Source organism: Prinia subflava (genome assembly GCF_021018805.1).
Source record: "Prinia subflava isolate CZ2003 ecotype Zambia chromosome W unlocalized genomic scaffold, Cam_Psub_1.2 scaffold_22_NEW, whole genome shotgun sequence".
Classification (NCBI taxonomy): Eukaryota; Metazoa; Chordata; class Aves; order Passeriformes; family Cisticolidae; genus Prinia; species Prinia subflava.
The window spans coordinates 4,365,145-4,378,090 of record NW_026960606.1 but is presented as its reverse complement, the minus strand read 5'-3'; the positions used below and the strand labels follow the sequence as shown (position 1 = coordinate 4,378,090).

At 38.8% G+C, this 12,946-nt stretch overlaps 1 protein-coding gene across 4 annotated transcripts in view; it reads left to right on the top strand.

Annotated features, from left to right (window-relative positions):
- The window catches only part of LOC134564872 (transmembrane 9 superfamily member 2-like), a 43,698-nt gene that overhangs the window by 9,112 nt on the left and 21,640 nt on the right, over positions 1-12,946 (top strand). For 3 of the 4 annotated variants that reach the window (XM_063424143.1, XM_063424146.1, XM_063424144.1), the window contains 6 exons: positions 207-336; positions 1,289-1,416; positions 4,953-5,064; positions 8,504-8,583; positions 9,472-9,580; positions 12,580-12,712. In XM_063424143.1, the coding sequence (XP_063280213.1) occupies positions 207-336; positions 1,289-1,416; positions 4,953-5,064; positions 8,504-8,583; positions 9,472-9,580; positions 12,580-12,712 (692 nt within the window). The remainder of the gene's footprint in view (positions 1-206; positions 337-1,288; positions 1,417-4,952; positions 5,065-8,503; positions 8,584-9,471; positions 9,581-12,579; positions 12,713-12,946) is intronic. The other variant, XM_063424145.1, reaches the window with a different exon arrangement.

The window sequence follows — 12,946 nt, the reverse complement described above, 5'->3', positions numbered from 1 at the left end:
TTGAGGTTGGGTTTATTTTCTGCTTTTGGACATTTGTTATCTATGTTTTAAGTGGTTGCTTTCTTCCTTGTGTGTGATAGTAGTCTCTCCACTGTGCATCTTGTAGGCACTACTGAAAAGTGTGTGCACTACATGAATGTGAAATGTCACTGTGAAGTGAGGTGCATCCATTTCTGAGGACGTGTTCTTTGATGATTTCTGTCTAGGATTATCGATAACATGCCTGTAACGTGGTGTTATGATGTGGAAGATGGACAAAAATACTGTAATCCAGGATTTCCAGTCGGATGTTTTGTTACTCCAGATGGTAGAGTTAAAGATGCTTGTGTTATAAATGTAAGTGGTGGAACTTTTTTTGTTCGTATAGGGTGATTTCATTTGTGGTTTTACTTCTAAGCTTTCTTTTCCTGAGAAAGAACAGATGTGTTTGTAAACATGCTTAATGTTCAGACTGTGGGGACTGACAAAGCTGAGTGCTGCTAGTGTCTGCAGTGTCTCACTTTATACAGTTGTCCAAATAAAATGTTCATACAGGTCTCTGACCAATATATGTTTTATAAAGCTATGAAATAATGGTGTGGGTGTTTAAAAGCCTTAGAAAATTGAGGTTTTGTTCTGAAATTTCATGTGTATCCATCCTAGTAACTATTCATTCTTTGTTTATGTTGTGTTCATGTGCAAGATGTTCTTTTATCAATATCAGATAAAGGTTTCTAGTGAAGTCCTAGAAATGAACTCTGTGTTCTAGTTGCAAAAGTTGTCTAGCACAGTTTACAAGTTAAATGTGTTAGGGTTTTCCCAAATGGCTGAAGGATAACAAACATAGCTATAACAGGGAAAATTATGTTGACAGTTGGAAATGAGTCAGTCATCCTGGGAGTTCCATTGTGAAGTAGTACAATTACAGATAATAGTGATAGAGTTTTATCCCTCCTGGATGAGGGACAGCACTCCTCTTGGTGAGGAGAGAGCTTTCCTTGACTCTGCTCTACCACTGCTTGCATGCAGTACAGTCAGTTCACTTGTATGCAGCAGGTCTGATGCTTCTTTGAAGTGTTGCATTTATCATGCACATTCAGTTTACTCTGTCTGCAGTCACCTTCCAACTCAGTTACTCCTCAGGCTCCCCAGACTCTTGAAAGTGAACTTTTATACACATATGTTAATGTTGAAGTGTTTCCCTTTGTTGCTTCTTCATACATATACACCAGTCTCATTTTAAAGTTCTTGAATTCTTGTGGCCTCTCCTGTTGGAGGAGTTACTCAGTCTCCTGATCATGTTTTGTAGTCAGAGTTCAACAAGAAGAATACTTTCTACCTCTTCAACCACGTTGACATAACAATCATGTACCACAGCGGGAAGGATGAAAACTGGCCTGGTGCAAGACTGGTGATGGCAAGACTGAGACCACAGAGGTAATTGTGCATTAAAGCAGCAGGTTTTGGCACTTTGGAGTCCTAACAGCAGTTCCAGAGAAAACAGTTCCTTAGAGATGTTGTCGGTGTTAATAAATTCTGAGGAACTTGTTATTCTGACTTCTGGTAAAGCTTTTGGTATGCTGGTTTATGTCTTGTACTGTTTACAAGGACAGTTCCACAACTGTAAATGCCATTTAACTTTGCTTTTAAAGTGTTCCTCTGTTGGGGATGATGAAACAGGGAAATGTTACAAATATGTTTGCTTGGCAAAAGAATCTGAGAATATGAAACCCATAAGTGAAATAGAAATGAGAGCTAGTTTTGATGTATAAGATGCCAAGCCAGTCTGTTACTGAACAACTGGAAAGACAATGGCTGAGTGAGCTGAAGGGAAGATCCCTGTTGATTGAACAATGTCCTTGGCAAACAGAAGGGATGCTTCTGCAAGCTACAGAGTCCAAGGGTCAGGCAGACCTTGCCAGTTTGGCAGAGAAGAAAAAATAAGGTCTAGAAAGTAGCTTTTAGGGTTTAAAATGTAACACAGTATGGTAATGTAGTATTTCTAATAGGCTGTATGTAGACTCTATAGGATTTGTGTCTTTTACTGGTTGGATGTTGCAAATTAGCATATTCAGTACAGAAAAAGATATAGTGTATTGTAACCAGAACTTAAATGTCTCTCAGGCATGCCTATAAGCTGTAGCTGGCAGCTTTTAGGCTGGGCTCTATATCACCCATGACCCAGGACTGCTGTAACACCATCTCTGCAACAAACAGCATTTTGGAACAGAGCCGCCTGGAGTCCTGCATCTCTCTCTGACCACTCGCACCAGGACATCTCTTACATTCCTCAAAGTCCCTTGTGATGGAAAACTGCTTATGCAGACTTTTAGAACCTGACCCAAACAACAGAGCCTTTTTCATGTTTTGGTTGATTTGTATCTGGGTGTGCATGTTTTCAGATACACTGAGAAACATCCTTTCACTGAGTAACAGTTTCCCATGTCAGATCTGTTACCTGTCTGCCAAACGTACTTTGGATGAATGTACAGGTGTACTTTTTCCTGTGTAAGTTTGGATACAGAGGTATAGGTGAAATACCATGTTAACATTGGTATTCAGAACTGCAGATGACAACAACTAATTTCCTAAGAAGACTGATTTTCTCAAACAGTAGCTTCTTAGTTTTTGTGTTGACCAGAGTGGAGGTGCAGCAACTCAGAGGTCAGAAGACTGAAGCAACTACTTTGACCTCTAGTCAATCTGTTCATACACAGTTCATATTTATCTATATTTGAAAACTGCAGTCCAGTTATAAAATTTCAAAGTGGGTAGGTTTTTTTATAGCTAAACTTTTCTCTCTTTTCTATAGAAGTAAGTTAATAAATTATACTACTACAGTTTCTGAAGTCATACAGACATGCTTGGTACAACATGACTCGATTGCACTTGGTGTCTTGGTTTGAGGAGAAGTGAATTTTTTTTTTTGGAAGCTGAGGTCAAACTAATGAGTGGCAGGTTCGAATATTGACACCTTTGGTGGCCACTGAGAGTTTGGACACGCCTCTGAGGACACAAGGGGTTAAAGGCAAGGATTCCCAGAGGGACTTCCTCTTTTCCTGGCTCCGCTTTTCAGAGAGGAGCATTTCTTCTCTTTTCCCCTGCCCGGCCTTGTCACTCTGGTTTTGAAGACCTTTTTAAGCCTTCTGTTATGTTCTTCATATTAGAGTCAGAAGTTTCACCTTATCACACTTTCTACTATAAACACTGGCCATGTTTTGCTAACTGTCTTTTATTGTTTACATATTTCTAGGTAGGAGGAGAAATGTGATTGACAGTTAGCTCGACCAACGTGGATTGAGAGGTGGAATTCCATCCTCCAATCCACGGGCACCATGGGAAATGTATAAAACTGGGTTTTGTAAATAAACTCTCTTTTTCCTGCTTCGCTCACCAGCGTGTCCTCGTGTAGTTCTTCCCGTGTCCACTGTGACACGGCCTGGCCAGGCTGGGTGGGGGAGGGGAGCCAGGTAGGCCTGGCTGGGGTAGGTGCAGGCCCCAGGGGGGGGAACAGAGGGAGCCGGACTGGGAGCTGGTCCAGCCCCCATTTAGGACGGAGGGGTGGAGAACTTTGGAGGTGCCTTCTGTCCCCCCGTCCCGTTACCCCCGTCCCGTCTCTCCCCCGCCCCAGGGAGAAGGTGGATGAGCCGATGCATGTGGGAGCTGCAGTGCCTGCGACTGCCTGAGCCTGTGACCTTGCTGGGAGATCAAAGCTTTTAACTCTTTCTAAGGCGGAAGAAAGCTATCCCTAGACACTGAATTCTCATGGCTGGTAGTTTTAGAAGAGAGAGGATAGCCTGGGACCGAGATGGTAACGGGAGATGAAAAGAACCTCCTTCGATTGCCAGAGTGAAGAGGAGTGGCCTTTTGGGCTGGACTTTTCCTGCGTAATGTTAGCCATAGACAGACCCTGGACCCTCCTGATTATAAATAAGACTGTGTTTGGGTAGATGCTTTTTTGGCTCAAAACCAGAGATGTTGTGGCCTGTTCTTAGAAACCCTCGGCCCCAGGGGTAAATGGGGGGGACTGCTGTCCCAATATGAGAGGATGGCTGGTTTTTGGTACTTGGCCAAACATCTTTAAAAGAGCCCTATTGCGGTTTTGGTCCATGGACAGCGGTGAGAGCACTAGACATGGAAAAGTGGGTGTCACCCTGGCAGACTGCCACCGGGCGGTGCCATGGGTGACGTGGGAACACGGGATGGTAGACCTGTGTTTCCTGTGGGAGGTCTGTGGTGTGAGAAAGACTCCTCTCTCCCTGGATAGAATGAAGATTGGTTTTTTTTTTAAGGGATGATGATTGTGATGGGAACACAGAGTCATAGAAAGTTTAAGCAAGTAGATAAAGGTAATGTGCTAGTGTCAACTGTGTGAGCATGCATGGGATAGAAATTGGGGGGAAGAGAAGAAGTGTTCTGGGAGGTTTTCATCTCTGCTTTTAGGTAGTTAGGTTTTCTTTTTCTATTTTCTGTTATGTAGTTTAATAAAGTCTTTCTATTTCAAGTTCTAAGCCTGCTCTGCTCTGTTCTTAGTCGCATCTCACAGTCACTCATTGGGTAAAATATACACTCATGGGTGCACTGGCATTTAGTCCAGCGCCAATCCATGACACTTGGTTTTTCTCTTGCAAAGGTACAGTGTGTTTTTAGTGAATTATACTTGCCATGTAAGTTTATTCCTTCCATGGGTGCCAGGAAGATTCTACCAATCTTATTAATTTTTCATTAATGGTTTATCAGTAGCATCCTGAATGGCTAAAAAAATGATAATTTGCCTTTTCCCTGCCACTGCAGACTACGAGGGGGCAGTTAGGTTGCATATAACTTTAACTTTGTCATTCTCTGACCAGGTGCTTTGCTTCAACCTTGAAGCTCTCCTGATGAGGGCTATTTGTGGTTGGAGCACAATGCTAAATTTTTTAAAAGAAAATTAAAGTTTTAAAAAAATTTATTTAACTTCTTTTCTCTATTAGCTACAAGCATACAGATGAGAACAACTTAAGCTGTGAAGGTCCACCTATGGAGATTCCTGGAGAATTCACCAATAAACTGAATTTGGTTTACACTTACTCTGTGACATTTGAAGTAAGTATTAAATGTTACATGAATATGTAATTCCCGAAAAGAATGAAATCAAAGCAATTGGATAACTTGCTAATAGCCATAACTGGTTTACAGCAGTGTAAATTCTGTAAGGATGGTCTTGAGAAGTATTTTTCTGAAAATCTTAATAGGTTTTTTGTTCCTGTAATTTAAGTCACACTATGAAAATATAAATGAAGACTTTTTTTTTCCCCTGTGTTCTATTACTAATAGAAAAGGAGTAGATTGAATAACTGGAAGAGTTGTCTTCCTTGAGGTAAACTCTACTTTGAGATTTCAGTCAGAATGCTGAGAGTCTTATGTTGAAGAACAGTTTATCTTTATATTTGGGGACATTTCTTTGTTACTGTTGACTGTAAAGCTTTATCTTGTGATGTTGCAGGGTTTGTCTCATTTTGTGTGGTTTTTATTTTGTTCACCGGTGTCTTGGTTTGAAAGACAGGTTTCTGCTAGGGAGGGGCAGGACCTCCCTAGGGATGGAGAATTCAAATCCCCTCCCTCCAAATTATTATGATTTAGAAAATTAAAGGGGCTTTCAGGCAGAGGTATGGGGATAGGAATAACAGTTCTTTACTAGTATATATGACAAAACAACAAACAAACAACTACAGCATTAATAATAAACAGAACCAGGAACCTTGAGGGCTTTTTTTCACAAAAAGAAAAAAAAAAAACTTGGGGCAGTTTGATCTCGGTGCCCCTGTGGGACTCCAAGAGACCAAGCTGGAACGGTGGAAGGTCCCAGGCTGGTGGATGAGCTCAGAAGCTCCGTGCTGGTAGCTTGAATGGCAGGGATGTCCCGGCAGGGCAGGGCAGTGCAGGGCCACAGAATAGCAGAAAGCCTCAAAGCAGCGCCGAAGAAGCCGCGGTGGTGGGACAGGGCCAGCCCAGCAGGGCAGGAGGAGGCAAGCTCAGGATTCCTGGGCACACAAGCAGATGATGGTAGATTTCCCAGGAAGAGACGGAGTGATGGCCGTGAACTCTTCCCGCAGCAAACAGCAGCCTGACCGTCCTCTCCAATGCCAAGAGTAAGAGTGAGCAGCTGCCCCCAGCTCTGTCCTTTACCTCCCCCAAAATTTGTGTTACCTCCCCTCTCTGAGGGAAACTCCCAGAGACCCAAAATCAATAGGTGTAGCCCGGTGCTGCCATCTCCTTTGACTACTTCTTTGTTTTAGTCAAGCACTCAGTTGTTAGTCTCCTAGCAACTTATGGGAAAAAAGTTGTATAAGTGAAAAAGAAACAAATCTAACCCCAAACAACTGTCTTTTATCTTGAGTAGGTGATAATTTATTTTTTAGAATTAATACTCTAATGTTTACTAATACACTAATGCTTTATTCAGCCTGTAATGACTTAGGAGAATTGCTTAGGAAATTGCTTTCTGGCAAATGGGTCTTTACCCCAGCATGGAAAGTGAGCCTCCTGTGGGTATGACAGTAATTTGATTCAAGGTATTTCAAATCTTGGTACCTCTGTTCCAGTCTGTCCTGAAGGCATGGTTGTTTTTCTGATGTAAGACACCAGTCTTAGAAGGTTTGGCTTGAGACCACCAGCTTGTTTTGTACAGATAGTGAAGCAACTGTGATATGGCAACAGCTTTCATCCTGCCAAATTGAATTTGATTTGAACCAGTGACCTTGAGGTGCAAGGCTCAGTAGCCTGTTACTTTTCCCTTGAGACACACAATCCTCTTTCGACTCTGATTTTCCTACATGAATGAGCCTTCTTTCATTTACATTTGTGTTTAAATCTTGAGGTAAATTATGATTCAGAACTTCAGTGTGAACTTTGTCTGGTTACTCACGCAATGGGTGAGGTGTTTGGGTACGTACACTCTTTCTTGTCATGGAGCAGGTAAGGCTCACATCCAGTGGGTTTGGATACTTCCAGCAGGTGGCTCTTCAAAACTGCTTATTCTCTCTGTTAGCGTAGGAAAACATATAACCACACAAAGGCAATCATATGTCAGTTCATTATTAGAGCGTGTGGGGGCAGGGGACTGCAAAATCCCAGATCAATGCCCCAGAGTATAAAGTTGCTTTGTGATTTTTATACCTTCCAGTTATACATATGTTAATTAACACCCACCCCTAACTACCAACTCTTCTGATCCTTAGTTACTATCACAAATCATACCTATTCTTCCCCTAAGTTATACTTGATTTGGTTAAGACAATTCTTCCCTAATTATCTCCCAGACCCAAGTCACACTCGATTCAGTTAAAACAATAATATGATGCTAGTTGCAGTAAGCTGAGGTTCTGTTCCAAGGCCTGACTGCCCGGCAGGTTTCAGGCCGTGAATCTTCTAACCCCCACCACCCATAATTAGCCACTTGCAATGCAGAAATCATTTTTAACCCCATTCTATCATTTCTGTCATCCATATGCCTTGATTTGAAATAATACCTCATGTCTTTTAGTTTTTATTAGTAGTTTCAAAATAACTTAAAAGGGGAGTGTTTATCAGTGAGAATTGTTTTTAAATAGGAAAACATCAGTTTCGGTTAGCCTGACTACATAAAGCAGTAAAATATATAACTGTTTTATGGTTCTTTCTAATATGGCAGCTGATTTCTGATGAGAAAATTATGATGTCGCTGTAATTAATTGAAATGGACAAGGTATTTAGCACTGTGTGAAAAGTATACATCATCATAGCTCTAATGTTTAGTACACAAGTGTACAAAAATGTAAGCATGAGAGCAGTTTGGTACTCAGATGTGCAAACTTAGCACCTTGTGAGTAAATGAAGAAATTCAGCTGAACTTCATGACAGTCAAGGGATAGAATTTGGTAGCAGGACAACATGTGTGTACATCCAAAGAGAACAACTGGGGAGGACAAGGCTTGTGGGTCAGAAAGAGTCCTCAGTTGTACACATGAAGGTCCATCACAGGAATATCTTGAAGTGAAAGTTGTCTACCAGAAATCAGAGTGGAAAATAGTCTGTATCAGCCAGCACTATGGCAGAGATTAAAGAAGCCTGTGCTAAATGCATTAAAAGTGATGAGAAAAACATATTTCTAGTTTCCCCTGGAATTTTTCTCTGGAGTATGTTTGACAAAGTTGAAGTTTCAAGATCACTGTGCTATGCTGGGAAAATCTTGTGATGGCATGATTCTTTTTCAGCAGTTGGGATCTGCAGGCAGCTACATCCCAAATCATGGAAAGATGAGGCTTAGTGAAGCCTAATTTAAAGGTAGAAGATGTGGATAGGAGATTTCAATTAAAAGATACTCCTTTAGAGTCTCTAGAGATGAATTAATTCAAGAGAGGTCTTACATCCAGAGTTGATACCAAGCTTAGAAATGATTGCTGAGTGGAAGGTTTGGGGAAGGGATGTGGTATGCTTATTCCCTTTTGGAGACTGCAACAAACTTTTACTTGCTTCTATTAATTACTATTTCATTTCCTTATAGGAAAAGAATAGTATTAAGTGGGCTTCCAGGTGGGACTACATTTTGGAGTCCATGCCACATACGAACATCCAGTGGTTTAGGTAAGTTTTGCATTTATTCAGTGAGTAACCTTGCAGGGGAGCAAGAAGATTTCTTAGTTGTACTTCTAGGGAGCTAAAGTCTGTAGGTTTTCAGTCAAGAAAACATTTTGCTTTCATATGTGAAGTAAGTTTTCATCTCTTGGGAGCAATTGTATTACTGCATTTTGTGAAAGGAATGCATCATCAGTATCCAAAAGGAAAGCAGCTTTCATTGTTTTACTTTATCATATCCATTCTGGAGAAGTTTTGAGTCATTGCAGCTCTACAGTGTTCTTATTGTTACTGTCAGACTTTGACTGCCAAGTGAGAGGTACATATGTATAATGCATGTTTTGTACTCAGCAGCTGCTTACAGTAAAAAGGTCTTTTTTTATGAGTAAAAGATGTATGTGAAAAGCTCTTGCTTATTTTTTTTCCCTCCATAGCATGGGAATGATACTAAATAAGTATATAATTTGTGTTGAAGTGTTAATGTTTTGCAATGTAAATCTTGAAAAGGCTAATCCAAATAAATTGTTCTCTACAAAAATATTAAATGGCACAATATCAATTTCATTGATTGATAGATATAAAACCTACTTGACAGTCTTCTTTAAGAACTGTAGCTGTTTCAGCAGGGAAATTACATCTGAGTATATAAGGAGGAAAATAAAGAAAAGCAATATGTAACTGTCTTCAGAATTAGCAAGGTATCATGAAATACTGTTTCTGTCTCTTAAGAAGTCACAGACTTCTAAGTTGTGTACTTTTATCTTCTCTGGATGAGAAAATACTGAAAGGTCTGAATATCTAAGGCTTTTCCTCTGAGCTGTACATGTAGTATGAACTGGTACATCTCCTGAAACCTGAATAACTGGATTCAACATTTGACTTGTACTTTATTCACAGTATAATGAATTCCCTTGTAATTGTTCTCTTCTTATCTGGCATGGTGGCTATGATCATTCTGAGGACTCTTCATAAAGATATTGCAAGATACAACCAGATTGACTCTTCTGTGAGTAAAATTTACAGCTTTTACATGAGCGCATTTTTTCTGTCCGCAATGAAGTCTGTCTCTTAGTTTTCAGTAGTCTAGAGAGACATATAACTATGATGAGTTTGATACATACTAATATCTCTGGGGGTTAAAAATTATTGGAGATAATCTGATTAACATAGGCTGATACAAATTGATGTTACCTATGGCTGGAAAGTGTGGTGGAATCACTTTGTTTAGTTAGGAGATCATAATATTGCAGTTCATGTGCAACATAACTTCTGACCTCTAGCTGTGTTAGAACTACTTGGTATGTCTGTAAATGATATTTTATTTTATTTTATTTTATTTGTAAATACAATTCCCGTAAAAATTGCTGTGTTAAACTTAGTCTAGTTTAAATTAGTGAGATGACTGAAACCTATTGCCATCCAGCTGAACCTGTTGTGAGTTCTTTTGAGATATTTACTCCTTAAAATGGGAAAGCAGTAGGTTCCTATAGTGGAAGAGAATATAACTGATTGTGAGTTGAAAAGACTTGACCAGCAGACTGAGAGTAATTTCTACTCAGCCTTTTTCTCATTGGTAAAAGTGGTATCTGCAACTTAAAGATGAGAAGTAATGTCAGATGCAACAAAGGTTTGAATTTTCACTCTTGTTGCTGTCCATCTGGTTAAAAAAATATTTCAAAATGCAAAAAAATGTTTCATATTGAAAGTTAAACATTGAAAATATTTCTGTTCTTCTTTGTAATTTTAATATTATCTTCTGTTAATATAAATCCAGACAGTGATTTAAAGTGGAATGATTTTTCTCACATCTTTTAACTGATAGTTTTTGTGAAGCTTCTGTTTGATCGCTCAATTAAATTATGTTCAATATTTTATACTGTGTTGCTTTTAATAGTTGATCATTCCTAATGTGATAAAGAGCAAGACTTGTAGAAGCTTGATTAGCTTTTATGAGTAACAGCAGGGATAGGTGTGACTTTCAGAAAGCCACAGATTTTTATTTTCTTGCCAGGTGTGAGGAACTTAAAGATCTGTTGCAGTTCAAGGAGCTTATTTAAAAAGGTGTGAAATAATTGTGCAAAAGAGGACCTGGGCTGAAGAAGATGCAGGGAAGCAAATTAGTATCTCACATTTAGGGGATGCTGGTGATTGTACTTCAGAAGAGATCGATGCACCAGCCAGTGACTGTGGTCTTAGAATGTGCATTTAATGTTTCAACTGATGCTAGCTGGCTTTTAGTGTGATGTGGATTTAGTGAGACATTAATTAATGAATCGTTTAGAAATCATTAGATTACTTTTAGGATCTTAGGACTAAGAGAGGATTCCTGAACTTAAGAGAACTCATGTCAATATGTTTTCACCAGAGAGGTAAAGCTCTTTTTCCTTTTTTCCTTTTTTCCTTTTTTCCCCTTTTTTTTCCTTTTTTTTCCTTTTTTTTTCCTTTTTTCCTTTTTTTTCCTTTTTTTTCCTTTTTTCCTTTTTTTTTCCTTTTTTCTAAAATCTATTTGATAATGACTACTTGAATGTAGGAGACTAATCTTTGTTAGAATATTTTGAGAACTAAGCTAAATTAATGGTAAAATGACGATTACTGCACCTTTGAAAAGTTTAGTGTATTTTTGCTCTAATATTTTTTGAAACTAAAATATAGCTTACTACTTGGTTTAGTTGTACAGTTCTTATTATGTTGTACATTAAAGGTTAGCAATATTAAATACTGCTGATTTTTTTGGAACATTTTCTGTATTCTGTCAGGACATGAAGTACTAAGCATTTGTTCCTGCTTAGTGGTCACCGTTTTGGAAACAGAGATTTGCTTCAGGTGGTAACCTTTGCAGCTCTTTCATTCCTTACTTACAATTACCTGGGAATAGCCTTTCTTGTGTCTTACCTCAACAATTTTCTCGTCATTATCACAATTAGTTCAAGTTCAGACTTACAGGAAATTTTATATTTATGCTTCTTTGACAAAAAAAATCTTTCTTTGCATTGACGTGTTGGAATTATACCTGGATATCTGGTATTGTTTTCTATCAGGTATAGGGTGTGGTTTTGTGTTTTAATCAGTGTTATCTTGTGTTTAATAGTTTTCAATTTTTGTATTCATATATTGGCCTTCTGAGAATAATTTCTAGCAAGCAGAGGTGTCAGTATGGGGAAAGCAAAGACAGTATTCCAGAAAAAGAAAAGTTACATCATCTATTGCCATTTAAGGTGCTCTGTGTCATTCACCAGTGTGGTCTGCTTTCTTTCTTACCCTGTTTTTTGGCAAGCTTTAATTCTAGTGGTAAGCAGTCCTTTGAACTGAACTCAGTATTCCTACATTGAATAGAACCTGTAGCTTTTAACTTTAAGAGGAGTAGAGGATCTTCTTGTATGGTTGGTTATCTGTGGTTAGGTGTGTTAGTTTTGTTGTTTGGTTATTTTTTGTGAGGGGAGGCGTCTGTTTTGAGTGACTTTATTGAAAAGTTTTGTTCTTTAGCAGTGGTTCCTTAGAGCCACTGGACTAAGGTTTCCCCCTCCCCATTCCATCCTTCCATTCGTTCAGCTCTGGCAGTGGGTCACAGTTGTAGTGTTGGTACTTGTCCCTCATGATTCCAGGGAGCAAACTTCCTTCTGGAGTACAGATATGGTTTCATTTTTTTCCAGTATTGTCACTGAGACCAATGGGCTTTGAAATCGAAACAGAAAAAGATAAATGCATGAACTAGATTGAAGTTAAAACTAAACTGAATGCTTTGTTTTAGTTTAAATTTAGAATGATGTTCTATGGTTTGACTAATTACATTTGCTTTTTCTTGCTTTAGGAGATGAGAATTTTCTTGATAAATTTTGCCTTTTTCACTGAACCATTAGGGAGTTATAAAATCAGTGATGCAATTAGTCTGGCTTTGGATCTTAACTGGAAGCTAATGAAACTTTAAATATGTATTTTGCATCTTGTTTGTGTTAATTCACTACTGTATTATGTATCGCTGCTAAAGACATTGTTGATTTTATACAGGAAGATGCCCAAGAGGAATTTGGCTGGAAGCTGGTTCATGGAGATGTGTTTAGACCTCCAAGGAAGGGAATGTTACTGTCTGTCTTTTTGGGCCAAGGAACCCAAATTTTCATTATGACATTTATTACTTTATGTAAGTAACTTCATTAAGGTGATGTGTATGTAGTGTAATAGTAAATAAGAAAGATGCAATATTATTAAACGAATGATAGAAGCCTTCTTTTGGAAATGAAGTCCTTCCCTTAGTAACATAAAATATTAATGCAATTTCATAACAGTAATTACATAGCTTCAGTAATGCTGTTGTAAGCATTGTCATTGAAAACGTGATATCTGGGCTAATGCAGATTCTTCATGAATTCAGAAA